The sequence below is a fragment of the Sphaerodactylus townsendi genome, linkage group LG12 (genome assembly GCF_021028975.2).
Source record: "Sphaerodactylus townsendi isolate TG3544 linkage group LG12, MPM_Stown_v2.3, whole genome shotgun sequence".
NCBI classification, from domain to species: Eukaryota; Metazoa; Chordata; class Lepidosauria; order Squamata; family Sphaerodactylidae; genus Sphaerodactylus; species Sphaerodactylus townsendi.
Genome location: NC_059436.1, coordinates 51,723,647 through 51,751,213, shown reverse-complemented (window position 1 = coordinate 51,751,213; position 27,567 = coordinate 51,723,647). Strand labels below are relative to the sequence as shown.

Here is a 27,567-nt window from a genome sequence, read left to right as displayed (position 1 = left end):
AGGCCATTGCGTTCACATCCTACATGTGAGCTCCCAAAGGCACCTGGTGGGCCACTGCGAGTAGCAGAGAGCTGGACTAGATGGACTTTGGTCTGATCCAGCTGGCTTGTTCTTATGTTCTTATGTTCTTAAACTGCTAATGCCTCATCAAGCAAGTTCACAGATGGTCTGGAACCTGTGGTGGCGAACCTTTGGCACTCCAGATGTTATGGACTACAATTCCCATCAGCCCCTCCCAGCATGGCCAATTGGAGTGCCAAAGGTTCGCCACCACTGGTCTGGAATATGCATCGATTGGGGGTGGGACACAGCATTCCCACTCGGACGTAGAATTTTTTAATCGGCCCTGCTAACTAAACGGATCCAGGTTGTCTGTCCTTTTCGTGTTCCTAATTGCAAAAGTAGATGTACCTGCTCAGGACTGCCACTTCTCGGAGGTTCGCGGCTGGGGTCTGTGTCATTTCTATACCTTTTTACGCATACATCTCCCACACAGAGCCACATGGAAACCAGCTCAAACACACGATATCCCAAAAAGTGAGAAATTATCCTCCTTTACAGTGCTGAACATTCTGCCCCCTCCCCCAAGAAAATTAGTTTGGAGGGAAACAAGAGTTTTTTTAAAAGCTGAAGGTGGTTTGTAATTCTCTTCCCAGTATGAAGAAAAGTGAGGTTTTTTTTACCTTAAGTTTTGCTACTGGACAAATTTTTCGCCTTCCTCTCTGAAGAACATCTGCCTGCCTCCAACTTAGAACAACCTGCATTGTGTGATATTAGTATAACATAACTTCTTTCCCCCCAAGTGTTGGGAATCTGTTCTTTGTGTCAGTGGATCTCTTCTGAAAAATCTACATTTGCTATAATCTATTTCAGTGTGTATCCCCCACTCTTTCTCTCTCATGCCTGGCAGTGCTTTTTCATCTCCTGCAGGAACTTTTATTTTAAAATAGGGAGACAGGCAGCCCCCAATTCCAATATTACTGAGCTAAGATGCAGCTCCCCTTGATAGCTGCGTTGTGCATAGAGATGGGCCAAACAACTCTTAGAAACCTTGGCATGGATAAGGGCCATAAAGTATTGGCTGCATATACATTTTCTAGTGGGATCCAATAGCTATATTCCCTCTCTGTTATCAGATCACTTTATTTCAGAATGGTATACTTTGATCTTTAGAAAGGTTGAAGCTATTGGTTTCCCCTTGGAATCACTCCTTATGCTCACAAAGGCGGAAGCCTTCAGACTAGTTAAGAATAGGCTCTTGGATCTTGATTTTCATAATTTGACTCTTGCTGCCAAGACAACCTGTTCTCCGACTACATTATTAATCCCATGTAAGCGTGGAATTATGGCAGCATATCTTCGTCTGCTGATTAATCCCACCCAGAGGAGAGCCTTGGCTACTGCAAGATGTAATATGCTGCCATCAGCTCTGCTGGAGGGAAGATTTAAGAATATGGAACGTTCTAAAAGAGTTTGTTCATGTGATCTGATTACGGTTGAAACACTTGACCATTCTCTGTTTGTATGCCCTAAATATGATAAGATACGCATGAAATACATTAATTCCATTTTCTTGCAATGTTCTCAGTGGCGTGAGTGTTATAAGATACCCAATCTCCTGAACAGCTCTGATGTGCTCATTTGTGAAACTGTTGCAAATTTTATACTGGAAATTAGTAATTTTAACTGCATTGCTTAACCTTGTTTTGTTTTAAATTTTCATCCTGTTTTGTATGCCAATAAAGGCTTGTGTTGTGTTGTGATAAGTCCCAGCTAAATCCCTACATTAGTGGTACCTGCTGGCCCAGGCAAAGAAGCAGAGAGGGTGGCAATTTTTTTCCACATTCCCCAAGCCCTCATCAGAACCTTTTGGGGACAGTACAGACTGTTTAAAGCCGGGGCATCATTATACCCACCCTGCCCAAGGGATGGGCCCAATATTTCATTGTGGCAATAGAGACGACCCCTTCATCTCATTCTGATCCTTCGAAGCTTGTAAAATGCATCATCACCTTGACCAATCAAATCACTTCGGAAACCCCGGCGTATCCTCCACAGTCCAATTTCCCCCTTTGCACGTACGTCTTAAATCTTTCCATTTTATTTTTTAGTTATGCTTAAACACAAGATTTTGGACACAGGCTGGCTGCTACATGTAACACACAGAGGTGGAAGAAGAACACGGCTGAAGGGTTATGCACAAGAGCTAAGGAACCAGATTCTGAGCAGGCAAGAGTCATGCTCTCCCCCACACACCCTGAGCTGCCAAGGCAGAGACCTGAGGTGGCAGAAGACACTGCTTCCCTTCAGAAAGCGATGGAGGACCACCGTTTTGGAAGGCTCCCCGCTGAGGAAAAAAAAAACCACTTCTTTGCAAATGGAAATCTAGCGCAGCAAGCAAAGAGAACATGTTGACCGGCTGAGCTATCTTCCTGTTTGTACTGAGACGCTTATGTGAACATAACCTTCGAAGCTGGCATCTGCGGACTGCAGTCCCAAACAGTGTAAGCCACTCCAGCCCCCCGCTTGTGCCAACAAGGGGGAGGGATAACCAGTCAACCCCACCCCCCACCCCAGCTTCCTTGGGATGCAACGTGCTCACGCCTCTCAAATATGGATGAACACAAAATGGGGCAGACGCAAAAAGAGGCTCCATGTGGCGGGATGAATTCCTATCAAGCTTAGACTTAGGAGAGGCCGAGGCAAACTCAAGCAAATCTTTGACACTTGGTTTTGCAGCAGCCTTAGCAATGTTCTGGCCGCCTCTTTCTGCCTGTCACTGCCAGAAATCAGAAGTCTCTGATGTTACCTTATATTTAGGGGGTGGGGGGGTGGGTGGGGGGAACAATCCAGATTTGTTCAAACCTGGTTCAAACATAGGACTTCAGGATTTTTGTTCAGATTTTTGTTAAGACGGCTACGTCCTTAGCCACCAGCCATGCCTACAAGGTGCTCCACGTGCATTTTGTGCTTTTGGAGGCCCAGGCAAGCTGCAGACCCCAAAGGTTCCTCGATGTCAGGTGCGGCTGGAGAGGAAGTGTGTTCGGGTAGCTTAAGCTTTGCGGGTCTGAAAGGAACACGGAGCAGCAGGTGATGTCTTGAGATGCCCAGGAGGGGCATGTTGAGCTGACAGATCAGAAACCCTTTTTATATCCGTGAAGGTGCCTCATGGTTTCCCGTATGGGGGTCGCAGCTTAGGCAAAATTGCGAGGAGCCTTGAGCAGTGGATCCGATCCGTCGCGAGCGGAAAGACACGACAGCTAAACAAGCCGATCGTTGGTCAAACCACCGCAGAGACGCCCAGTATATTGAGCACTAAGAGTCCTGCTAGAAAAACAGGAAGGCTGGTTGGCTTGTCTAGTTTTAAGAGATGAGCCGCTCCTCTATGAATGGTTTGGCTATTTGTGGGGGGGCGGGGGGGAGAGGGCTTTAAAAAAAAAGTGGGAGTACTGCCAAAATCTCAGAAGCCATTCTGAAGGGCTCATCTTCCTTCAAAGTTGATATCTGCTGAGAAATAAATGGGGAGGTTTCCAAAGACCAGGAAAAGGGTGGGGAGGGGTCCCCCCATCCTGCTCTAATCCTGGCTATGACGAGAGAGGATCATTGCCATGAGCTACAAAAAAGAGAGGCGGACTAGGAAGGAACTGCTCCGGTACCATATTTGCACAACTGGTGTCATTTGCACAACCCATCCGTCTCTGCCCACATTTGGAACTTCCGGAGGGAAGCTGCAAGGCGTGTCGAAGGTGCACACAGAGATGATGGACAGAAAGCTTTGCTCGTGTGGCCCCAACCGTCCGGACTCTTGCATTTGAGCCACCCCAGCAATAGGAAGACTACCATACACAGGCACACGCCTCCTGCCGATAATTCATAAGAAAGGAGCCTCGAGCACAGAGGAGGCAACTAACACCCTCTGCGGCAAAACAAAACACCCGATTGGCCTTCACACTGTGCAATACACCCAGACCGCATGTGTGCCCCTCCCCAGTCCAGTCTTCCAGTGAATTAAAGAAAAATAAAGAGGAAAGCCACACGCACCCTGAACAGCCTCAGCGTTATGAGCCTCACCCCTCCGTTTAAAGCACCCGTGTTCTCCCTGGAGCTGTCAACAGCAGGCCTCCAAAAATAAAATGCAAGCGGCGAGAGGCTGAACATGCTGGGGGTGACGGGAGGCTCGGTACGGAGGTGCGGCGAGGAACACGGGTGCCGGATTGTCGTGGTCCACGGTCGCTTTGAGCTCTTGCGTTTTGGCAGGTCCTCCCCCTCCAGCTTCTTGCACGCAAGATCCTCAAGCGCTTCTTCCCCCTTGCCCCGCCCCACGTGCTGGCACGATAGAACCCACCAGGAAGAGTGGGTTGCGTGGAGGCAAGGGGGGAGGGGGGGAGGGGGGAGAAGAGCACGGACTGTGCCCCGCTTTCTCCAGAGCCTTGTCCCAAAGATGACCTCCTTAAGATGTGACGGGCTGGATGGGCAGCAGGCTGCCAAACTTGAAGTGCTGGATCACCGGAAACTTCTCCAGGCACTGCAAAGAAAGAAGAGGAAGACGGGCTTAAAAGCCAGCATTTTTCATGGCTTAAGTTGCTCCCCCACTTTTATCGTGAGTCCCACTGTGCGGTGATGTTCATCGTCACCCAATCCTCCCCAGCCCCAGTTTAGAATGATGCAGAATTTATCCGACTTGATGCCTGTTGTTTTCACTGTGCCAAAGAGGAACGCGTTTGGAAACATTTTACCACGACCATGCAATCTTGGGCACAGGCTACAGATGCATTCCCAAAAACGGTCAGTTGGCTCAGAGTCCAAAAGAAAAGATAAATGGTTTGCACAGATTGCCACGGGGGAGGGGGGCAAAGGAGACAAAGAGAAGCTGCGCAAAACTACGATTGGGAAGATTCAGCTGAGGCCTTAGAAGGGAATCCCTTCTAGATTTAAAAAAAAAACCCAAACAGGATACTGAGTATGAACAGGAAGGGGCGGGAGAAGAGAACAGGTGAGCTCCCAGATGAGAAAGGGTGGCTCCAACAGGGGCTTAGCCAGTGGTGGAATCCAAAAATTTTAGTAACAGGTTCCCATGGTGGTGGGATTCAAACTGTGGCGTAGCACCAATGGGGCTGGGCGGGGCATGACGGGGGCATAGCCGGGCATTCCGGGGGCAGGGCATTCCTGGGCGGGGCTGTGGCAAGGACGCAGCTGCTGCACCAATCCTTGGGCGGGAAACGAATGCACGCAGGCGCAGGCTGCCACGCACGCCGGTGCACCTCCTGCTAGACTGCTTCCAGTTCTGCACGCTACTGCTGAGAGGAGGGGCGTAACGAAGGCAAAAATCACGTGGCAAAATCACCCATTAGTAACCCCCTCTCGGCACACACAAATAATTAGTAACCTACTCTCGGGAAGCTGTGAGAACCTGCTGGATCCCACCTCTGGGATTAGCCCTTTGGGGTGCTCCTGGGTCAGCTCAATATATCCACTCCTCCCCCTTTTCTTTAGCTTTACAGACATGACCAAGCCAACACAGATGTTACAGATCACCCTTAGAGTTAAGCACCCAGAGCAATCCTTCCGGGCCTGTGGATGGCCCTTATCGTTTTTTTCCTGGCTCCGCATTGGCTTCTGTGCCCAGCTTAAAGGGCTGGCCCAAGGGCTTGTCTACACAAAGCGTTCGATGCAACTCATCCACTGACCTGTCATGCGATCACAAGTACCTTTGGGGAATTCACCACAGGAAGCTCTCTGTTGCTTGCTGCAGCTCAGGGGTGCTGCTTGAAGGAACGGATCGCTCCTGCCTTCCCTCCCGCATCCTTTTCCAGAGTGGCAAAGGCCACGGGATGGCCCTCTTCACCCCGGTCTTGTGACTGAGCTCAACTGGGCTTACATCACAGGTCTCGTGCAGACAAGCCCTCCGGGACAGTAAGGGTGATAAAGGGCAGCCTCCCCCCCAGGGGACAGATATCATGTGACAGGAGAGGGTGAAGAGACTGAGCTATCTTCCCTCTTTACTTGAGGAAGAACAAGCAGAGGCAGCGGATGCTCCCCCTCCCCCCCCAATAGGAACTGGACCAGAGGTCTGCAACCTGCGGCTCTCCAGATATTCATGGACTACAAATCCCAATTGGCCGTGCTGGCAGGGGCTGATGGGAATTGTAGCCCATGAACATCTGGAGAGCCGCAGGTTGCAGACCCCTGAACTGACCCAACTTCCAACTGCAGTGGATGGGAGGAGAGGAGAGGAGAGGAGAGGAGAGGAGAGGAGAGGAGAGGAGAGGGGGGGGGGGGGAGGGGGGGGGGTAGGGGGTGGGGGGGGGGGGGGGGGGGGGGGGGGGGGGGGGGGGGGGGGGGGGGGGGGGGGGGGGGGGGGGTGGGGGGGGGGGGGGGAGGGGGGGGTGGGGGGGTGGGGGGGGGGGGGGGGGGGGGGGGGGGGGGGGGGGGGGGTGGGGGGGAGGGGGGGGGGTGGGGGGGGGGGGGGGGGGGGGGGGGGGGGGGGGGGGGGGTGGGGGGGGGGGGGGGGGGGGGGGTGGGGGGGCGGGGGGGTGGTGGGGGGGGGGGGTGGGGGGGGGGGGGGGTGGGGGGGGGGGGGGGTGGGGGGGGGGGGGGGTGGGGGGGGGGGGGGGTGGGGGGGGGGGGGGGTGGGGGGGGGGGGGGGTGGGGGGGGGGGGGGGTGGGGGGGGGGGGGGGTGGGGGGGGGGGGGGGTGGGGGGGGGGGGGGGTGGGGGGGGGGGGGGGTGGGGGGGGGGGGGGGTGGGGGGGGGGGGGGGTGGGGGGGGGGGGGGGTGGGGGGGGGGGGGGGTGGGGGGGGGGGGGGGTGGGGGGGGGGGGGGGTGGGGGGGGGGGGGGGTGGGGGGGGGGGGGGGTGGGGGGGGGGGGGGGTGGGGGGGGGGGGGGGTGGGGGGGGGGGGGGGTGGGGGGGGGGGGGGGTGGGGGGGGGGGGGGGTGGGGGGGGGGGGGGGTGGGGGGGGGGGGGGGTGGGGGGGGGGGGGGGTGGGGGGGGGGGGGGGTGGGGGGGGGGGGGGGTGGGGGGGGGGGGGGGTGGGGGGGGGGGGGGGTGGGGGGGGGGGGGGGTGGGGGGGGGGGGGGGTGGGGGGGGGGGGGGGTGGGGGGGGGGGGGGGTGGGGGGGGGGGGGGGTGGGGGGGGGGGGGGGTGGGGGGGGGGGGGGGTGGGGGGGGGGGGGGGTGGGGGGGGGGGGGGGTGGGGGGGGGGGGGGGTGGGGGGGGGGGGGGGTGGGGGGGGGGGGGGGTGGGGGGGGGGGGGGGTGGGGGGGGGGGGGGGTGGGGGGGGGGGGGGGTGGGGGGGGGGGGGGGTGGGGGGGGGGGGGGGTGGGGGGGGGGGGGGGTGGGGGGGGGGGGGGGTGGGGGGGGGGGGGGGTGGGGGGGGGGGGGGGTGGGGGGGGGGGGGGGTGGGGGGGGGGGGGGGTGGGGGGGGGGGGGGGTGGGGGGGGGGGGGGGTGGGGGGGGGGGGGGGTGGGGGGGGGGGGGGGTGGGGGGGGGGGGGGGTGGGGGGGGGGGGGGGTGGGGGGGGGGGGGGGTGGGGGGGGGGGGGGGTGGGGGGGGGGGGGGGTGGGGGGGGGGGGGGGTGGGGGGGGGGGGGGGTGGGGGGGGGGGGGGGTGGGGGGGGGGGGGGGTGGGGGGGGGGGGGGGTGGGGGGGGGGGGGGGTGGGGGGGGGGGGGGGTGGGGGGGGGGGGGGGTGGGGGGGGGGGGGGGTGGGGGGGGGGGGGGGTGGGGGGGGGGGGGGGTGGGGGGGGGGGGGGGTGGGGGGGGGGGGGGGTGGGGGGGGGGGGGGGTGGGGGGGGGGGGGGGTGGGGGGGGGGGGGGGTGGGGGGGGGGGGGGGTGGGGGGGGGGGGGGGTGGGGGGGGGGGGGGGTGGGGGGGGGGGGGGGTGGGGGGGGGGGGGGGTGGGGGGGGGGGGGGGTGGGGGGGGGGGGGGGTGGGGGGGGGGGGGGGTGGGGGGGGGGGGGGGTGGGGGGGGGGGGGGGTGGGGGGGGGGGGGGGTGGGGGGGGGGGGGGGTGGGGGGGGGGGGGGGTGGGGGGGGGGGGGGGTGGGGGGGGGGGGGGGTGGGGGGGGGGGGGGGTGGGGGGGGGGGGGGGTGGGGGGGGGGGGGGGTGGGGGGGGGGGGGGGTGGGGGGGGGGGGGGGTGGGGGGGGGGGGGGGTGGGGGGGGGGGGGGGTGGGGGGGGGGGGGGGTGGGGGGGGGGGGGGGTGGGGGGGGGGGGGGGTGGGGGGGGGGGGGGGTGGGGGGGGGGGGGGGTGGGGGGGGGGGGGGGTGGGGGGGGGGGGGGGTGGGGGGGGGGGGGGGTGGGGGGGGGGGGGGGTGGGGGGGGGGGGGGGTGGGGGGGGGGGGGGGTGGGGGGGGGGGGGGGTGGGGGGGGGGGGGGGTGGGGGGGGGGGGGGGTGGGGGGGGGGGGGGGTGGGGGGGGGGGGGGGTGGGGGGGGGGGGGGGTGGGGGGGGGGGGGGGTGGGGGGGGGGGGGGGTGGGGGGGGGGGGGGGTGGGGGGGGGGGGGGGTGGGGGGGGGGGGGGGTGGGGGGGGGGGGGGGTGGGGGGGGGGGGGGGTGGGGGGGGGGGGGGGTGGGGGGGGGGGGGGGTGGGGGGGGGGGGGGGTGGGGGGGGGGGGGGGTGGGGGGGGGGGGGGGTGGGGGGGGGGGGGGGTGGGGGGGGGGGGGGGTGGGGGGGGGGGGGGGTGGGGGGGGGGGGGGGTGGGGGGGGGGGGGGGTGGGGGGGGGGGGGGGTGGGGGGGGGGGGGGGTGGGGGGGGGGGGGGGTGGGGGGGGGGGGGGGTGGGGGGGGGGGGGGGTGGGGGGGGGGGGGGGTGGGGGGGGGGGGGGGTGGGGGGGGGGGGGGGTGGGGGGGGGGGGGGGTGGGGGGGGGGGGGGGTGGGGGGGGGGGGGGGTGGGGGGGGGGGGGGGTGGGGGGGGGGGGGGGTGGGGGGGGGGGGGGGTGGGGGGGGGGGGGGGTGGGGGGGGGGGGGGGTGGGGGGGGGGGGGGGTGGGGGGGGGGGGGGGTGGGGGGGGGGGGGGGTGGGGGGGGGGGGGGGTGGGGGGGGGGGGGGGTGGGGGGGGGGGGGGGTGGGGGGGGGGGGGGGTGGGGGGGGGGGGGGGTGGGGGGGGGGGGGGGTGGGGGGGGGGGGGGGTGGGGGGGGGGGGGGGTGGGGGGGGGGGGGGGTGGGGGGGGGGGGGGGTGGGGGGGGGGGGGGGTGGGGGGGGGGGGGGGTGGGGGGGGGGGGGGGTGGGGGGGGGGGGGGGTGGGGGGGGGGGGGGGTGGGGGGGGGGGGGGGTGGGGGGGGGGGGGGGTGGGGGGGGGGGGGGGTGGGGGGGGGGGGGGGTGGGGGGGGGGGGGGGTGGGGGGGGGGGGGGGTGGGGGGGGGGGGGGGTGGGGGGGGGGGGGGGTGGGGGGGGGGGGGGGTGGGGGGGGGGGGGGGTGGGGGGGGGGGGGGGTGGGGGGGGGGGGGGGTGGGGGGGGGGGGGGGTGGGGGGGGGGGGGGGTGGGGGGGGGGGGGGGTGGGGGGGGGGGGGGGTGGGGGGGGGGGGGGGTGGGGGGGGGGGGGGGTGGGGGGGGGGGGGGGTGGGGGGGGGGGGGGGTGGGGGGGGGGGGGGGTGGGGGGGGGGGGGGGTGGGGGGGGGGGGGGGTGGGGGGGGGGGGGGGTGGGGGGGGGGGGGGGTGGGGGGGGGGGGGGGTGGGGGGGGGGGGGGGTGGGGGGGGGGGGGGGTGGGGGGGGGGGGGGGTGGGGGGGGGGGGGGGTGGGGGGGGGGGGGGGTGGGGGGGGGGGGGGGTGGGGGGGGGGGGGGGTGGGGGGGGGGGGGGGTGGGGGGGGGGGGGGGTGGGGGGGGGGGGGGGTGGGGGGGGGGGGGGGTGGGGGGGGGGGGGGGTGGGGGGGGGGGGGGGTGGGGGGGGGGGGGGGTGGGGGGGGGGGGGGGTGGGGGGGGGGGGGGGTGGGGGGGGGGGGGGGTGGGGGGGGGGGGGGGTGGGGGGGGGGGGGGGTGGGGGGGGGGGGGGGTGGGGGGGGGGGGGGGTGGGGGGGGGGGGGGGTGGGGGGGGGGGGGGGTGGGGGGGGGGGGGGGTGGGGGGGGGGGGGGGTGGGGGGGGGGGGGGGTGGGGGGGGGGGGGGGTGGGGGGGGGGGGGGGTGGGGGGGGGGGGGGGTGGGGGGGGGGGGGGGTGGGGGGGGGGGGGGGTGGGGGGGGGGGGGGGTGGGGGGGGGGGGGGGTGGGGGGGGGGGGGGGTGGGGGGGGGGGGGGGTGGGGGGGGGGGGGGGTGGGGGGGGGGGGGGGTGGGGGGGGGGGGGGGTGGGGGGGGGGGGGGGTGGGGGGGGGGGGGGGTGGGGGGGGGGGGGGGTGGGGGGGGGGGGGGGTGGGGGGGGGGGGGGGTGGGGGGGGGGGGGGGTGGGGGGGGGGGGGGGTGGGGGGGGGGGGGGGTGGGGGGGGGGGGGGGTGGGGGGGGGGGGGGGTGGGGGGGGGGGGGGGTGGGGGGGGGGGGGGGTGGGGGGGGGGGGGGGTGGGGGGGGGGGGGGGTGGGGGGGGGGGGGGGTGGGGGGGGGGGGGGGTGGGGGGGGGGGGGGGTGGGGGGGGGGGGGGGTGGGGGGGGGGGGGGGTGGGGGGGGGGGGGGGTGGGGGGGGGGGGGGGTGGGGGGGGGGGGGGGTGGGGGGGGGGGGGGGTGGGGGGGGGGGGGGGTGGGGGGGGGGGGGGGTGGGGGGGGGGGGGGGTGGGGGGGGGGGGGGGTGGGGGGGGGGGGGGGTGGGGGGGGGGGGGGGTGGGGGGGGGGGGGGGTGGGGGGGGGGGGGGGTGGGGGGGGGGGGGGGTGGGGGGGGGGGGGGGTGGGGGGGGGGGGGGGTGGGGGGGGGGGGGGGTGGGGGGGGGGGGGGGTGGGGGGGGGGGGGGGTGGGGGGGGGGGGGGGTGGGGGGGGGGGGGGGTGGGGGGGGGGGGGGGTGGGGGGGGGGGGGGGTGGGGGGGGGGGGGGGTGGGGGGGGGGGGGGGTGGGGGGGGGGGGGGGTGGGGGGGGGGGGGGGTGGGGGGGGGGGGGGGTGGGGGGGGGGGGGGGTGGGGGGGGGGGGGGGTGGGGGGGGGGGGGGGTGGGGGGGGGGGGGGGTGGGGGGGGGGGGGGGTGGGGGGGGGGGGGGGTGGGGGGGGGGGGGGGTGGGGGGGGGGGGGGGTGGGGGGGGGGGGGGGTGGGGGGGGGGGGGGGTGGGGGGGGGGGGGGGTGGGGGGGGGGGGGGGTGGGGGGGGGGGGGGGTGGGGGGGGGGGGGGGTGGGGGGGGGGGGGGGTGGGGGGGGGGGGGGGTGGGGGGGGGGGGGGGTGGGGGGGGGGGGGGGTGGGGGGGGGGGGGGGTGGGGGGGGGGGGGGGTGGGGGGGGGGGGGGGTGGGGGGGGGGGGGGGTGGGGGGGGGGGGGGGTGGGGGGGGGGGGGGGTGGGGGGGGGGGGGGGTGGGGGGGGGGGGGGGTGGGGGGGGGGGGGGGTGGGGGGGGGGGGGGGTGGGGGGGGGGGGGGGTGGGGGGGGGGGGGGGTGGGGGGGGGGGGGGGTGGGGGGGGGGGGGGGTGGGGGGGGGGGGGGGTGGGGGGGGGGGGGGGTGGGGGGGGGGGGGGGTGGGGGGGGGGGGGGGTGGGGGGGGGGGGGGGTGGGGGGGGGGGGGGGTGGGGGGGGGGGGGGGTGGGGGGGGGGGGGGGTGGGGGGGGGGGGGGGTGGGGGGGGGGGGGGGTGGGGGGGGGGGGGGGTGGGGGGGGGGGGGGGTGGGGGGGGGGGGGGGTGGGGGGGGGGGGGGGTGGGGGGGGGGGGGGGTGGGGGGGGGGGGGGGTGGGGGGGGGGGGGGGTGGGGGGGGGGGGGGGTGGGGGGGGGGGGGGGTGGGGGGGGGGGGGGGTGGGGGGGGGGGGGGGTGGGGGGGGGGGGGGGTGGGGGGGGGGGGGGGTGGGGGGGGGGGGGGGTGGGGGGGGGGGGGGGTGGGGGGGGGGGGGGGTGGGGGGGGGGGGGGGTGGGGGGGGGGGGGGGTGGGGGGGGGGGGGGGTGGGGGGGGGGGGGGGTGGGGGGGGGGGGGGGTGGGGGGGGGGGGGGGTGGGGGGGGGGGGGGGTGGGGGGGGGGGGGGGTGGGGGGGGGGGGGGGTGGGGGGGGGGGGGGGTGGGGGGGGGGGGGGGTGGGGGGGGGGGGGGGTGGGGGGGGGGGGGGGTGGGGGGGGGGGGGGGTGGGGGGGGGGGGGGGTGGGGGGGGGGGGGGGTGGGGGGGGGGGGGGGTGGGGGGGGGGGGGGGTGGGGGGGGGGGGGGGTGGGGGGGGGGGGGGGTGGGGGGGGGGGGGGGTGGGGGGGGGGGGGGGTGGGGGGGGGGGGGGGTGGGGGGGGGGGGGGGTGGGGGGGGGGGGGGGTGGGGGGGGGGGGGGGTGGGGGGGGGGGGGGGTGGGGGGGGGGGGGGGTGGGGGGGGGGGGGGGTGGGGGGGGGGGGGGGTGGGGGGGGGGGGGGGTGGGGGGGGGGGGGGGTGGGGGGGGGGGGGGGTGGGGGGGGGGGGGGGTGGGGGGGGGGGGGGGTGGGGGGGGGGGGGGGTGGGGGGGGGGGGGGGTGGGGGGGGGGGGGGGTGGGGGGGGGGGGGGGTGGGGGGGGGGGGGGGTGGGGGGGGGGGGGGGTGGGGGGGGGGGGGGGTGGGGGGGGGGGGGGGTGGGGGGGGGGGGGGGTGGGGGGGGGGGGGGGTGGGGGGGGGGGGGGGTGGGGGGGGGGGGGGGTGGGGGGGGGGGGGGGTGGGGGGGGGGGGGGGTGGGGGGGGGGGGGGGTGGGGGGGGGGGGGGGTGGGGGGGGGGGGGGGTGGGGGGGGGGGGGGGTGGGGGGGGGGGGGGGTGGGGGGGGGGGGGGGTGGGGGGGGGGGGGGGTGGGGGGGGGGGGGGGTGGGGGGGGGGGGGGGTGGGGGGGGGGGGGGGTGGGGGGGGGGGGGGGTGGGGGGGGGGGGGGGTGGGGGGGGGGGGGGGTGGGGGGGGGGGGGGGTGGGGGGGGGGGGGGGTGGGGGGGGGGGGGGGTGGGGGGGGGGGGGGGTGGGGGGGGGGGGGGGTGGGGGGGGGGGGGGGTGGGGGGGGGGGGGGGTGGGGGGGGGGGGGGGTGGGGGGGGGGGGGGGTGGGGGGGGGGGGGGGTGGGGGGGGGGGGGGGTGGGGGGGGGGGGGGGTGGGGGGGGGGGGGGGTGGGGGGGGGGGGGGGTGGGGGGGGGGGGGGGTGGGGGGGGGGGGGGGTGGGGGGGGGGGGGGGTGGGGGGGGGGGGGGGTGGGGGGGGGGGGGGGTGGGGGGGGGGGGGGGTGGGGGGGGGGGGGGGTGGGGGGGGGGGGGGGTGGGGGGGGGGGGGGGTGGGGGGGGGGGGGGGTGGGGGGGGGGGGGGGTGGGGGGGGGGGGGGGTGGGGGGGGGGGGGGGTGGGGGGGGGGGGGGGTGGGGGGGGGGGGGGGTGGGGGGGGGGGGGGGTGGGGGGGGGGGGGGGTGGGGGGGGGGGGGGGTGGGGGGGGGGGGGGGTGGGGGGGGGGGGGGGTGGGGGGGGGGGGGGGTGGGGGGGGGGGGGGGTGGGGGGGGGGGGGGGTGGGGGGGGGGGGGGGTGGGGGGGGGGGGGGGTGGGGGGGGGGGGGGGTGGGGGGGGGGGGGGGTGGGGGGGGGGGGGGGTGGGGGGGGGGGGGGGTGGGGGGGGGGGGGGGTGGGGGGGGGGGGGGGTGGGGGGGGGGGGGGGTGGGGGGGGGGGGGGGTGGGGGGGGGGGGGGGTGGGGGGGGGGGGGGGTGGGGGGGGGGGGGGGTGGGGGGGGGGGGGGGTGGGGGGGGGGGGGGGTGGGGGGGGGGGGGGGTGGGGGGGGGGGGGGGTGGGGGGGGGGGGGGGTGGGGGGGGGGGGGGGTGGGGGGGGGGGGGGGTGGGGGGGGGGGGGGGTGGGGGGGGGGGGGGGTGGGGGGGGGGGGGGGTGGGGGGGGGGGGGGGTGGGGGGGGGGGGGGGTGGGGGGGGGGGGGGGTGGGGGGGGGGGGGGGTGGGGGGGGGGGGGGGTGGGGGGGGGGGGGGGTGGGGGGGGGGGGGGGTGGGGGGGGGGGGGGGTGGGGGGGGGGGGGGGTGGGGGGGGGGGGGGGTGGGGGGGGGGGGGGGTGGGGGGGGGGGGGGGTGGGGGGGGGGGGGGGTGGGGGGGGGGGGGGGTGGGGGGGGGGGGGGGTGGGGGGGGGGGGGGGTGGGGGGGGGGGGGGGTGGGGGGGGGGGGGGGTGGGGGGGGGGGGGGGTGGGGGGGGGGGGGGGTGGGGGGGGGGGGGGGTGGGGGGGGGGGGGGGTGGGGGGGGGGGGGGGTGGGGGGGGGGGGGGGTGGGGGGGGGGGGGGGTGGGGGGGGGGGGGGGTGGGGGGGGGGGGGGGTGGGGGGGGGGGGGGGTGGGGGGGGGGGGGGGTGGGGGGGGGGGGGGGTGGGGGGGGGGGGGGGTGGGGGGGGGGGGGGGTGGGGGGGGGGGGGGGTGGGGGGGGGGGGGGGTGGGGGGGGGGGGGGGTGGGGGGGGGGGGGGGTGGGGGGGGGGGGGGGTGGGGGGGGGGGGGGGTGGGGGGGGGGGGGGGTGGGGGGGGGGGGGGGTGGGGGGGGGGGGGGGTGGGGGGGGGGGGGGGTGGGGGGGGGGGGGGGTGGGGGGGGGGGGGGGTGGGGGGGGGGGGGGGTGGGGGGGGGGGGGGGTGGGGGGGGGGGGGGGTGGGGGGGGGGGGGGGTGGGGGGGGGGGGGGGTGGGGGGGGGGGGGGGTGGGGGGGGGGGGGGGTGGGGGGGGGGGGGGGTGGGGGGGGGGGGGGGTGGGGGGGGGGGGGGGTGGGGGGGGGGGGGGGTGGGGGGGGGGGGGGGTGGGGGGGGGGGGGGGTGGGGGGGGGGGGGGGTGGGGGGGGGGGGGGGTGGGGGGGGGGGGGGGTGGGGGGGGGGGGGGGTGGGGGGGGGGGGGGGTGGGGGGGGGGGGGGGTGGGGGGGGGGGGGGGTGGGGGGGGGGGGGGGTGGGGGGGGGGGGGGGTGGGGGGGGGGGGGGGTGGGGGGGGGGGGGGGTGGGGGGGGGGGGGGGTGGGGGGGGGGGGGGGTGGGGGGGGGGGGGGGTGGGGGGGGGGGGGGGTGGGGGGGGGGGGGGGTGGGGGGGGGGGGGGGTGGGGGGGGGGGGGGGTGGGGGGGGGGGGGGGTGGGGGGGGGGGGGGGTGGGGGGGGGGGGGGGTGGGGGGGGGGGGGGGTGGGGGGGGGGGGGGGTGGGGGGGGGGGGGGGTGGGGGGGGGGGGGGGTGGGGGGGGGGGGGGGTGGGGGGGGGGGGGGGTGGGGGGGGGGGGGGGTGGGGGGGGGGGGGGGTGGGGGGGGGGGGGGGTGGGGGGGGGGGGGGGTGGGGGGGGGGGGGGGTGGGGGGGGGGGGGGGTGGGGGGGGGGGGGGGTGGGGGGGGGGGGGGGTGGGGGGGGGGGGGGGTGGGGGGGGGGGGGGGTGGGGGGGGGGGGGGGTGGGGGGGGGGGGGGGTGGGGGGGGGGGGGGGTGGGGGGGGGGGGGGGTGGGGGGGGGGGGGGGTGGGGGGGGGGGGGGGTGGGGGGGGGGGGGGGTGGGGGGGGGGGGGGGTGGGGGGGGGGGGGGGTGGGGGGGGGGGGGGGTGGGGGGGGGGGGGGGTGGGGGGGGGGGGGGGTGGGGGGGGGGGGGGGTGGGGGGGGGGGGGGGTGGGGGGGGGGGGGGGTGGGGGGGGGGGGGGGTGGGGGGGGGGGGGGGTGGGGGGGGGGGGGGGTGGGGGGGGGGGGGGGTGGGGGGGGGGGGGGGTGGGGGGGGGGGGGGGTGGGGGGGGGGGGGGGTGGGGGGGGGGGGGGGTGGGGGGGGGGGGGGGTGGGGGGGGGGGGGGGTGGGGGGGGGGGGGGGTGGGGGGGGGGGGGGGTGGGGGGGGGGGGGGGTGGGGGGGGGGGGGGGTGGGGGGGGGGGGGGGTGGGGGGGGGGGGGGGTGGGGGGGGGGGGGGGTGGGGGGGGGGGGGGGTGGGGGGGGGGGGGGGTGGGGGGGGGGGGGGGTGGGGGGGGGGGGGGGTGGGGGGGGGGGGGGGTGGGGGGGGGGGGGGGTGGGGGGGGGGGGGGGTGGGGGGGGGGGGGGGTGGGGGGGGGGGGGGGTGGGGGGGGGGGGGGGTGGGGGGGGGGGGGGGTGGGGGGGGGGGGGGGTGGGGGGGGGGGGGGGTGGGGGGGGGGGGGGGTGGGGGGGGGGGGGGGTGGGGGGGGGGGGGGGTGGGGGGGGGGGGGGGTGGGGGGGGGGGGGGGTGGGGGGGGGGGGGGGTGGGGGGGGGGGGGGGTGGGGGGGGGGGGGGGTGGGGGGGGGGGGGGGTGGGGGGGGGGGGGGGTGGGGGGGGGGGGGGGTGGGGGGGGGGGGGGGTGGGGGGGGGGGGGGGTGGGGGGGGGGGGGGGTGGGGGGGGGGGGGGGTGGGGGGGGGGGGGGGTGGGGGGGGGGGGGGGTGGGGGGGGGGGGGGGTGGGGGGGGGGGGGGGTGGGGGGGGGGGGGGGTGGGGGGGGGGGGGGGTGGGGGGGGGGGGGGGTGGGGGGGGGGGGGGGTGGGGGGGGGGGGGGGTGGGGGGGGGGGGGGGTGGGGGGGGGGGGGGGTGGGGGGGGGGGGGGGTGGGGGGGGGGGGGGGTGGGGGGGGGGGGGGGTGGGGGGGGGGGGGGGTGGGGGGGGGGGGGGGTGGGGGGGGGGGGGGGTGGGGGGGGGGGGGGGTGGGGGGGGGGGGGGGTGGGGGGGGGGGGGGGTGGGGGGGGGGGGGGGTGGGGGGGGGGGGGGGTGGGGGGGGGGGGGGGTGGGGGGGGGGGGGGGTGGGGGGGGGGGGGGGTGGGGGGGGGGGGGGGTGGGGGGGGGGGGGGGTGGGGGGGGGGGGGGGTGGGGGGGGGGGGGGGTGGGGGGGGGGGGGGGTGGGGGGGGGGGGGGGTGGGGGGGGGGGGGGGTGGGGGGGGGGGGGGGTGGGGGGGGGGGGGGGTGGGGGGGGGGGGGGGTGGGGGGGGGGGGGGGTGGGGGGGGGGGGGGGTGGGGGGGGGGGGGGGTGGGGGGGGGGGGGGGTGGGGGGGGGGGGGGGTGGGGGGGGGGGGGGGTGGGGGGGGGGGGGGGTGGGGGGGGGGGGGGGTGGGGGGGGGGGGGGGTGGGGGGGGGGGGGGGTGGGGGGGGGGGGGGGTGGGGGGGGGGGGGGGTGGGGGGGGGGGGGGGTGGGGGGGGGGGGGGGTGGGGGGGGGGGGGGGTGGGGGGGGGGGGGGGTGGGGGGGGGGGGGGGTGGGGGGGGGGGGGGGTGGGGGGGGGGGGGGGTGGGGGGGGGGGGGGGTGGGGGGGGGGGGGGGTGGGGGGGGGGGGGGGTGGGGGGGGGGGGGGGTGGGGGGGGGGGGGGGTGGGGGGGGGGGGGGGTGGGGGGGGGGGGGGGTGGGGGGGGGGGGGGGTGGGGGGGGGGGGGGGTGGGGGGGGGGGGGGGTGGGGGGGGGGGGGGGTGGGGGGGGGGGGGGGTGGGGGGGGGGGGGGGTGGGGGGGGGGGGGGGTGGGGGGGGGGGGGGGTGGGGGGGGGGGGGGGTGGGGGGGGGGGGGGGTGGGGGGGGGGGGGGGTGGGGGGGGGGGGGGGTGGGGGGGGGGGGGGGTGGGGGGGGGGGGGGGTGGGGGGGGGGGGGGGTGGGGGGGGGGGGGGGTGGGGGGGGGGGGGGGTGGGGGGGGGGGGGGGTGGGGGGGGGGGGGGGTGGGGGGGGGGGGGGGTGGGGGGGGGGGGGGGTGGGGGGGGGGGGGGGTGGGGGGGGGGGGGGGTGGGGGGGGGGGGGGGTGGGGGGGGGGGGGGGTGGGGGGGGGGGGGGGTGGGGGGGGGGGGGGGTGGGGGGGGGGGGGGGTGGGGGGGGGGGGGGGTGGGGGGGGGGGGGGGTGGGGGGGGGGGGGGGTGGGGGGGGGGGGGGGTGGGGGGGGGGGGGGGTGGGGGGGGGGGGGGGTGGGGGGGGGGGGGGGTGGGGGGGGGGGGGGGTGGGGGGGGGGGGGGGTGGGGGGGGGGGGGGGTGGGGGGGGGGGGGGGTGGGGGGGGGGGGGGGTGGGGGGGGGGGGGGGTGGGGGGGGGGGGGGGTGGGGGGGGGGGGGGGTGGGGGGGGGGGGGGGTGGGGGGGGGGGGGGGTGGGGGGGGGGGGGGGTGGGGGGGGGGGGGGGTGGGGGGGGGGGGGGGTGGGGGGGGGGGGGGGTGGGGGGGGGGGGGGGTGGGGGGGGGGGGGGGTGGGGGGGGGGGGGGGTGGGGGGGGGGGGGGGTGGGGGGGGGGGGGGGTGGGGGGGGGGGGGGGTGGGGGGGGGGGGGGGTGGGGGGGGGGGGGGGTGGGGGGGGGGGGGGGTGGGGGGGGGGGGGGGTGGGGGGGGGGGGGGGTGGGGGGGGGGGGGGGTGGGGGGGGGGGGGGGTGGGGGGGGGGGGGGGTGGGGGGGGGGGGGGGTGGGGGGGGGGGGGGGTGGGGGGGGGGGGGGGTGGGGGGGGGGGGGGGTGGGGGGGGGGGGGGGTGGGGGGGGGGGGGGGTGGGGGGGGGGGGGGGTGGGGGGGGGGGGGGGTGGGGGGGGGGGGGGGTGGGGGGGGGGGGGGGTGGGGGGGGGGGGGGGTGGGGGGGGGGGGGGGTGGGGGGGGGGGGGGGTGGGGGGGGGGGGGGGTGGGGGGGGGGGGGGGTGGGGGGGGGGGGGGGTGGGGGGGGGGGGGGGTGGGGGGGGGGGGGGGTGGGGGGGGGGGGGGGTGGGGGGGGGGGGGGGTGGGGGGGGGGGGGGGTGGGGGGGGGGGGGGGTGGGGGGGGGGGGGGGTGGGGGGGGGGGGGGGTGGGGGGGGGGGGGGGTGGGGGGGGGGGGGGGTGGGGGGGGGGGGGGGTGGGGGGGGGGGGGGGTGGGGGGGGGGGGGGGTGGGGGGGGGGGGGGGTGGGGGGGGGGGGGGGTGGGGGGGGGGGGGGGTGGGGGGGGGGGGGGGTGGGGGGGGGGGGGGGTGGGGGGGGGGGGGGGTGGGGGGGGGGGGGGGTGGGGGGGGGGGGGGGTGGGGGGGGGGGGGGGTGGGGGGGGGGGGGGGTGGGGGGGGGGGGGGGTGGGGGGGGGGGGGGGTGGGGGGGGGGGGGGGTGGGGGGGGGGGGGGGTGGGGGGGGGGGGGGGTGGGGGGGGGGGGGGGTGGGGGGGGGGGGGGGTGGGGGGGGGGGGGGGTGGGGGGGGGGGGGGGTGGGGGGGGGGGGGGGTGGGGGGGGGGGGGGGTGGGGGGGGGGGGGGGTGGGGGGGGGGGGGGGTGGGGGGGGGGGGGGGTGGGGGGGGGGGGGGGTGGGGGGGGGGGGGGGTGGGGGGGGGGGGGGGTGGGGGGGGGGGGGGGTGGGGGGGGGGGGGGGTGGGGGGGGGGGGGGGTGGGGGGGGGGGGGGGTGGGGGGGGGGGGGGGTGGGGGGGGGGGGGGGTGGGGGGGGGGGGGGGTGGGGGGGGGGGGGGGTGGGGGGGGGGGGGGGTGGGGGGGGGGGGGGGTGGGGGGGGGGGGGGGTGGGGGGGGGGGGGGGTGGGGGGGGGGGGGGGTGGGGGGGGGGGGGGGTGGGGGGGGGGGGGGGTGGGGGGGGGGGGGGGTGGGGGGGGGGGGGGGTGGGGGGGGGGGGGGGTGGGGGGGGGGGGGGGTGGGGGGGGGGGGGGGTGGGGGGGGGGGGGGGTGGGGGGGGGGGGGGGTGGGGGGGGGGGGGGGTGGGGGGGGGGGGGGGTGGGGGGGGGGGGGGGTGGGGGGGGGGGGGGGTGGGGGGGGGGGGGGGTGGGGGGGGGGGGGGGTGGGGGGGGGGGGGGGTGGGGGGGGGGGGGGGTGGGGGGGGGGGGGGGTGGGGGGGGGGGGGGGTGGGGGGGGGGGGGGGTGGGGGGGGGGGGGGGTGGGGGGGGGGGGGGGTGGGGGGGGGGGGGGGTGGGGGGGGGGGGGGGTGGGGGGGGGGGGGGGTGGGGGGGGGGGGGGGTGGGGGGGGGGGGGGGTGGGGGGGGGGGGGGGTGGGGGGGGGGGGGGGTGGGGGGGGGGGGGGGTGGGGGGGGGGGGGGGTGGGGGGGGGGGGGGGTGGGGGGGGGGGGGGGTGGGGGGGGGGGGGGGTGGGGGGGGGGGGGGGTGGGGGGGGGGGGGGGTGGGGGGGGGGGGGGGTGGGGGGGGGGGGGGGTGGGGGGGGGGGGGGGTGGGGGGGGGGGGGGGTGGGGGGGGGGGGGGGTGGGGGGGGGGGGGGGTGGGGGGGGGGGGGGGTGGGGGGGGGGGGGGGTGGGGGGGGGGGGGGGTGGGGGGGGGGGGGGGTGGGGGGGGGGGGGGGTGGGGGGGGGGGGGGGTGGGGGGGGGGGGGGGTGGGGGGGGGGGGGGGTGGGGGGGGGGGGGGGTGGGGGGGGGGGGGGGTGGGGGGGGGGGGGGGTGGGGGGGGGGGGGGGTGGGGGGGGGGGGGGGTGGGGGGGGGGGGGGGTGGGGGGGGGGGGGGGTGGGGGGGGGGGGGGGTGGGGGGGGGGGGGGGTGGGGGGGGGGGGGGGTGGGGGGGGGGGGGGGTGGGGGGGGGGGGGGGTGGGGGGGGGGGGGGGTGGGGGGGGGGGGGGGTGGGGGGGGGGGGGGGTGGGGGGGGGGGGGGGTGGGGGGGGGGGGGGGTGGGGGGGGGGGGGGGTGGGGGGGGGGGGGGGTGGGGGGGGGGGGGGGTGGGGGGGGGGGGGGGTGGGGGGGGGGGGGGGTGGGGGGGGGGGGGGGTGGGGGGGGGGGGGGGTGGGGGGGGGGGGGGGTGGGGGGGGGGGGGGGTGGGGGGGGGGGGGGGTGGGGGGGGGGGGGGGTGGGGGGGGGGGGGGGTGGGGGGGGGGGGGGGTGGGGGGGGGGGGGGGTGGGGGGGGGGGGGGGTGGGGGGGGGGGGGGGTGGGGGGGGGGGGGGGTGGGGGGGGGGGGGGGTGGGGGGGGGGGGGGGTGGGGGGGGGGGGGGGTGGGGGGGGGGGGGGGTGGGGGGGGGGGGGGGTGGGGGGGGGGGGGGGTGGGGGGGGGGGGGGGTGGGGGGGGGGGGGGGTGGGGGGGGGGGGGGGTGGGGGGGGGGGGGGGTGGGGGGGGGGGGGGGTGGGGGGGGGGGGGGGTGGGGGGGGGGGGGGGTGGGGGGGGGGGGGGGTGGGGGGGGGGGGGGGTGGGGGGGGGGGGGGGTGGGGGGGGGGGGGGGTGGGGGGGGGGGGGGGTGGGGGGGGGGGGGGGTGGGGGGGGGGGGGGGTGGGGGGGGGGGGGGGTGGGGGGGGGGGGGGGTGGGGGGGGGGGGGGGTGGGGGGGGGGGGGGGTGGGGGGGGGGGGGGGTGGGGGGGGGGGGGGGTGGGGGGGGGGGGGGGTGGGGGGGGGGGGGGGTGGGGGGGGGGGGGGGTGGGGGGGGGGGGGGGTGGGGGGGGGGGGGGGTGGGGGGGGGGGGGGGTGGGGGGGGGGGGGGGTGGGGGGGGGGGGGGGTGGGGGGGGGGGGGGGTGGGGGGGGGGGGGGGTGGGGGGGGGGGGGGGTGGGGGGGGGGGGGGGTGGGGGGGGGGGGGGGTGGGGGGGGGGGGGGGTGGGGGGGGGGGGGGGTGGGGGGGGGGGGGGGTGGGGGGGGGGGGGGGTGGGGGGGGGGGGGGGTGGGGGGGGGGGGGGGTGGGGGGGGGGGGGGGTGGGGGGGGGGGGGGGTGGGGGGGGGGGGGGGTGGGGGGGGGGGGGGGTGGGGGGGGGGGGGGGTGGGGGGGGGGGGGGGTGGGGGGGGGGGGGGGTGGGGGGGGGGGGGGGTGGGGGGGGGGGGGGGTGGGGGGGGGGGGGGGTGGGGGGGGGGGGGGGTGGGGGGGGGGGGGGGTGGGGGGGGGGGGGGGTGGGGGGGGGGGGGGGTGGGGGGGGGGGGGGGTGGGGGGGGGGGGGGGTGGGGGGGGGGGGGGGTGGGGGGGGGGGGGGGTGGGGGGGGGGGGGGGTGGGGGGGGGGGGGGGTGGGGGGGGGGGGGGGTGGGGGGGGGGGGGGGTGGGGGGGGGGGGGGGTGGGGGGGGGGGGGGGTGGGGGGGGGGGGGGGTGGGGGGGGGGGGGGGTGGGGGGGGGGGGGGGTGGGGGGGGGGGGGGGTGGGGGGGGGGGGGGGTGGGGGGGGGGGGGGGTGGGGGGGGGGGGGGGTGGGGGGGGGGGGGGGTGGGGGGGGGGGGGGGTGGGGGGGGGGGGGGGTGGGGGGGGGGGGGGGTGGGGGGGGGGGGGGGTGGGGGGGGGGGGGGGTGGGGGGGGGGGGGGGTGGGGGGGGGGGGGGGTGGGGGGGGGGGGGGGTGGGGGGGGGGGGGGGTGGGGGGGGGGGGGGGTGGGGGGGGGGGGGGGTGGGGGGGGGGGGGGGTGGGGGGGGGGGGGGGTGGGGGGGGGGGGGGGTGGGGGGGGGGGGGGGTGGGGGGGGGGGGGGGTGGGGGGGGGGGGGGGTGGGGGGGGGGGGGGGTGGGGGGGGGGGGGGGTGGGGGGGGGGGGGGGTGGGGGGGGGGGGGGGTGGGGGGGGGGGGGGGTGGGGGGGGGGGGGGGTGGGGGGGGGGGGGGGTGGGGGGGGGGGGGGGTGGGGGGGGGGGGGGGTGGGGGGGGGGGGGGGTGGGGGGGGGGGGGGGTGGGGGGGGGGGGGGGTGGGGGGGGGGGGGGGTGGGGGGGGGGGGGGGTGGGGGGGGGGGGGGGTGGGGGGGGGGGGGGGTGGGGGGGGGGGGGGGTGGGGGGGGGGGGGGGTGGGGGGGGGGGGGGGTGGGGGGGGGGGGGGGTGGGGGGGGGGGGGGGTGGGGGGGGGGGGGGGTGGGGGGGGGGGGGGGTGGGGGGGGGGGGGGGTGGGGGGGGGGGGGGGTGGGGGGGGGGGGGGGTGGGGGGGGGGGGGGGTGGGGGGGGGGGGGGGTGGGGGGGGGGGGGGGTGGGGGGGGGGGGGGGTGGGGGGGGGGGGGGGTGGGGGGGGGGGGGGGTGGGGGGGGGGGGGGGTGGGGGGGGGGGGGGGTGGGGGGGGGGGGGGGTGGGGGGGGGGGGGGGTGGGGGGGGGGGGGGGTGGGGGGGGGGGGGGGTGGGGGGGGGGGGGGGTGGGGGGGGGGGGGGGTGGGGGGGGGGGGGGGTGGGGGGGGGGGGGGGTGGGGGGGGGGGGGGGTGGGGGGGGGGGGGGGTGGGGGGGGGGGGGGGTGGGGGGGGGGGGGGGTGGGGGGGGGGGGGGGTGGGGGGGGGGGGGGGTGGGGGGGGGGGGGGGTGGGGGGGGGGGGGGGTGGGGGGGGGGGGGGGTGGGGGGGGGGGGGGGTGGGGGGGGGGGGGGGTGGGGGGGGGGGGGGGTGGGGGGGGGGGGGGGTGGGGGGGGGGGGGGGTGGGGGGGGGGGGGGGTGGGGGGGGGGGGGGGTGGGGGGGGGGGGGGGTGGGGGGGGGGGGGGGTGGGGGGGGGGGGGGGTGGGGGGGGGGGGGGGTGGGGGGGGGGGGGGGTGGGGGGGGGGGGGGGTGGGGGGGGGGGGGGGTGGGGGGGGGGGGGGGTGGGGGGGGGGGGGGGTGGGGGGGGGGGGGGGTGGGGGGGGGGGGGGGTGGGGGGGGGGGGGGGTGGGGGGGGGGGGGGGTGGGGGGGGGGGGGGGTGGGGGGGGGGGGGGGTGGGGGGGGGGGGGGGTGGGGGGGGGGGGGGGTGGGGGGGGGGGGGGGTGGGGGGGGGGGGGGGTGGGGGGGGGGGGGGGTGGGGGGGGGGGGGGGTGGGGGGGGGGGGGGGTGGGGGGGGGGGGGGGTGGGGGGGGGGGGGGGTGGGGGGGGGGGGGGGTGGGGGGGGGGGGGGGTGGGGGGGGGGGGGGGTGGGGGGGGGGGGGGGTGGGGGGGGGGGGGGGTGGGGGGGGGGGGGGGTGGGGGGGGGGGGGGGTGGGGGGGGGGGGGGGTGGGGGGGGGGGGGGGTGGGGGGGGGGGGGGGTGGGGGGGGGGGGGGGTGGGGGGGGGGGGGGGTGGGGGGGGGGGGGGGTGGGGGGGGGGGGGGGTGGGGGGGGGGGGGGGTGGGGGGGGGGGGGGGTGGGGGGGGGGGGGGGTGGGGGGGGGGGGGGGTGGGGGGGGGGGGGGGTGGGGGGGGGGGGGGGTGGGGGGGGGGGGGGGTGGGGGGGGGGGGGGGTGGGGGGGGGGGGGGGTGGGGGGGGGGGGGGGTGGGGGGGGGGGGGGGTGGGGGGGGGGGGGGGTGGGGGGGGGGGGGGGTGGGGGGGGGGGGGGGTGGGGGGGGGGGGGGGTGGGGGGGGGGGGGGGTGGGGGGGGGGGGGGGTGGGGGGGGGGGGGGGTGGGGGGGGGGGGGGGTGGGGGGGGGGGGGGGTGGGGGGGGGGGGGGGTGGGGGGGGGGGGGGGTGGGGGGGGGGGGGGGTGGGGGGGGGGGGGGGTGGGGGGGGGGGGGGGTGGGGGGGGGGGGGGGTGGGGGGGGGGGGGGGTGGGGGGGGGGGGGGGTGGGGGGGGGGGGGGGTGGGGGGGGGGGGGGGTGGGGGGGGGGGGGGGTGGGGGGGGGGGGGGGTGGGGGGGGGGGGGGGTGGGGGGGGGGGGGGGTGGGGGGGGGGGGGGGTGGGGGGGGGGGGGGGTGGGGGGGGGGGGGGGTGGGGGGGGGGGGGGGTGGGGGGGGGGGGGGGTGGGGGGGGGGGGGGGTGGGGGGGGGGGGGGGTGGGGGGGGGGGGGGGTGGGGGGGGGGGGGGGTGGGGGGGGGGGGGGGTGGGGGGGGGGGGGGGTGGGGGGGGGGGGGGGTGGGGGGGGGGGGGGGTGGGGGGGGGGGGGGGTGGGGGGGGGGGGGGGTGGGGGGGGGGGGGGGTGGGGGGGGGGGGGGGTGGGGGGGGGGGGGGGTGGGGGGGGGGGGGGGTGGGGGGGGGGGGGGGTGGGGGGGGGGGGGGGTGGGGGGGGGGGGGGGTGGGGGGGGGGGGGGGTGGGGGGGGGGGGGGGTGGGGGGGGGGGGGGGTGGGGGGGGGGGGGGGTGGGGGGGGGGGGGGGTGGGGGGGGGGGGGGGTGGGGGGGGGGGGGGGTGGGGGGGGGGGGGGGTGGGGGGGGGGGGGGGTGGGGGGGGGGGGGGGTGGGGGGGGGGGGGGGTGGGGGGGGGGGGGGGTGGGGGGGGGGGGGGGTGGGGGGGGGGGGGGGTGGGGGGGGGGGGGGGTGGGGGGGGGGGGGGGTGGGGGGGGGGGGGGGTGGGGGGGGGGGGGGGTGGGGGGGGGGGGGGGTGGGGGGGGGGGGGGGTGGGGGGGGGGGGGGGTGGGGGGGGGGGGGGGTGGGGGGGGGGGGGGGTGGGGGGGGGGGGGGGTGGGGGGGGGGGGGGGTGGGGGGGGGGGGGGGTGGGGGGGGGGGGGGGTGGGGGGGGGGGGGGGTGGGGGGGGGGGGGGGTGGGGGGGGGGGGGGGTGGGGGGGGGGGGGGGTGGGGGGGGGGGGGGGTGGGGGGGGGGGGGGGTGGGGGGGGGGGGGGGTGGGGGGGGGGGGGGGTGGGGGGGGGGGGGGGTGGGGGGGGGGGGGGGTGGGGGGGGGGGGGGGTGGGGGGGGGGGGGGGTGGGGGGGGGGGGGGGTGGGGGGGGGGGGGGGTGGGGGGGGGGGGGGGTGGGGGGGGGGGGGGGTGGGGGGGGGGGGGGGTGGGGGGGGGGGGGGGTGGGGGGGGGGGGGGGTGGGGGGGGGGGGGGGTGGGGGGGGGGGGGGGTGGGGGGGGGGGGGGGTGGGGGGGGGGGGGGGTGGGGGGGGGGGGGGGTGGGGGGGGGGGGGGGTGGGGGGGGGGGGGGGTGGGGGGGGGGGGGGGTGGGGGGGGGGGGGGGTGGGGGGGGGGGGGGGTGGGGGGGGGGGGGGGTGGGGGGGGGGGGGGGTGGGGGGGGGGGGGGGTGGGGGGGGGGGGGGGTGGGGGGGGGGGGGGGTGGGGGGGGGGGGGGGTGGGGGGGGGGGGGGGTGGGGGGGGGGGGGGGTGGGGGGGGGGGGGGGTGGGGGGGGGGGGGGGTGGGGGGGGGGGGGGGTGGGGGGGGGGGGGGGTGGGGGGGGGGGGGGGTGGGGGGGGGGGGGGGTGGGGGGGGGGGGGGGTGGGGGGGGGGGGGGGTGGGGGGGGGGGGGGGTGGGGGGGGGGGGGGGTGGGGGGGGGGGGGGGTGGGGGGGGGGGGGGGTGGGGGGGGGGGGGGGTGGGGGGGGGGGGGGGTGGGGGGGGGGGGGGGTGGGGGGGGGGGGGGGTGGGGGGGGGGGGGGGTGGGGGGGGGGGGGGGTGGGGGGGGGGGGGGGTGGGGGGGGGGGGGGGTGGGGGGGGGGGGGGGTGGGGGGGGGGGGGGGTGGGGGGGGGGGGGGGTGGGGGGGGGGGGGGGTGGGGGGGGGGGGGGGTGGGGGGGGGGGGGGGTGGGGGGGGGGGGGGGTGGGGGGGGGGGGGGGTGGGGGGGGGGGGGGGTGGGGGGGGGGGGGGGTGGGGGGGGGGGGGGGTGGGGGGGGGGGGGGGTGGGGGGGGGGGGGGGTGGGGGGGGGGGGGGGTGGGGGGGGGGGGGGGTGGGGGGGGGGGGGGGTGGGGGGGGGGGGGGGTGGGGGGGGGGGGGGGTGGGGGGGGGGGGGGGTGGGGGGGGGGGGGGGTGGGGGGGGGGGGGGGTGGGGGGGGGGGGGGGTGGGGGGGGGGGGGGGTGGGGGGGGGGGGGGGTGGGGGGGGGGGGGGGTGGGGGGGGGGGGGGGTGGGGGGGGGGGGGGGTGGGGGGGGGGGGGGGTGGGGGGGGGGGGGGGTGGGGGGGGGGGGGGGTGGGGGGGGGGGGGGGTGGGGGGGGGGGGGGGTGGGGGGGGGGGGGGGTGGGGGGGGGGGGGGGTGGGGGGGGGGGGGGGTGGGGGGGGGGGGGGGTGGGGGGGGGGGGGGGTGGGGGGGGGGGGGGGTGGGGGGGGGGGGGGGTGGGGGGGGGGGGGGGTGGGGGGGGGGGGGGGTGGGGGGGGGGGGGGGTGGGGGGGGGGGGGGGTGGGGGGGGGGGGGGGTGGGGGGGGGGGGGGGTGGGGGGGGGGGGGGGTGGGGGGGGGGGGGGGTGGGGGGGGGGGGGGGTGGGGGGGGGGGGGGGTGGGGGGGGGGGGGGGTGGGGGGGGGGGGGGGTGGGGGGGGGGGGGGGTGGGGGGGGGGGGGGGTGGGGGGGGGGGGGGGTGGGGGGGGGGGGGGGTGGGGGGGGGGGGGGGTGGGGGGGGGGGGGGGTGGGGGGGGGGGGGGGTGGGGGGGGGGGGGGGTGGGGGGGGGGGGGGGTGGGGGGGGGGGGGGGTGGGGGGGGGGGGGGGTGGGGGGGGGGGGGGGTGGGGGGGGGGGGGGGTGGGGGGGGGGGGGGGTGGGGGGGGGGGGGGGTGGGGGGGGGGGGGGGTGGGGGGGGGGGGGGGTGGGGGGGGGGGGGGGTGGGGGGGGGGGGGGGTGGGGGGGGGGGGGGGTGGGGGGGGGGGGGGGTGGGGGGGGGGGGGGGTGGGGGGGGGGGGGGGTGGGGGGGGGGGGGGGTGGGGGGGGGGGGGGGTGGGGGGGGGGGGGGGTGGGGGGGGGGGGGGGTGGGGGGGGGGGGGGGTGGGGGGGGGGGGGGGTGGGGGGGGGGGGGGGTGGGGGGGGGGGGGGGTGGGGGGGGGGGGGGGTGGGGGGGGGGGGGGGTGGGGGGGGGGGGGGGTGGGGGGGGGGGGGGGTGGGGGGGGGGGGGGGTGGGGGGGGGGGGGGGTGGGGGGGGGGGGGGGTGGGGGGGGGGGGGGGTGGGGGGGGGGGGGGGTGGGGGGGGGGGGGGGTGGGGGGGGGGGGGGGTGGGGGGGG

At 83.8% G+C, this 27,567-nt stretch overlaps 1 protein-coding gene across 1 annotated transcript in view; it reads right to left on the bottom strand.

Moving 5' to 3' along the window:
* Positions 1-2,085: 2,085 nt before the first annotated feature.
* The window catches only part of PTPA (protein phosphatase 2 phosphatase activator), a 54,899-nt gene continuing 29,417 nt past the window's right edge, over positions 2,086-27,567 (bottom strand). Inside the window, exons 5-6 of the mRNA XM_048512179.1 lie at positions 4,612-4,700; positions 2,086-4,525 (exon numbers count right to left, since the gene is read on the bottom strand). Coding sequence (XP_048368136.1) covers positions 4,451-4,525; positions 4,612-4,700 — 164 coding nt within the window. The 3' untranslated portion in view covers positions 2,086-4,450. The remainder of the gene's footprint in view (positions 4,526-4,611; positions 4,701-27,567) is intronic.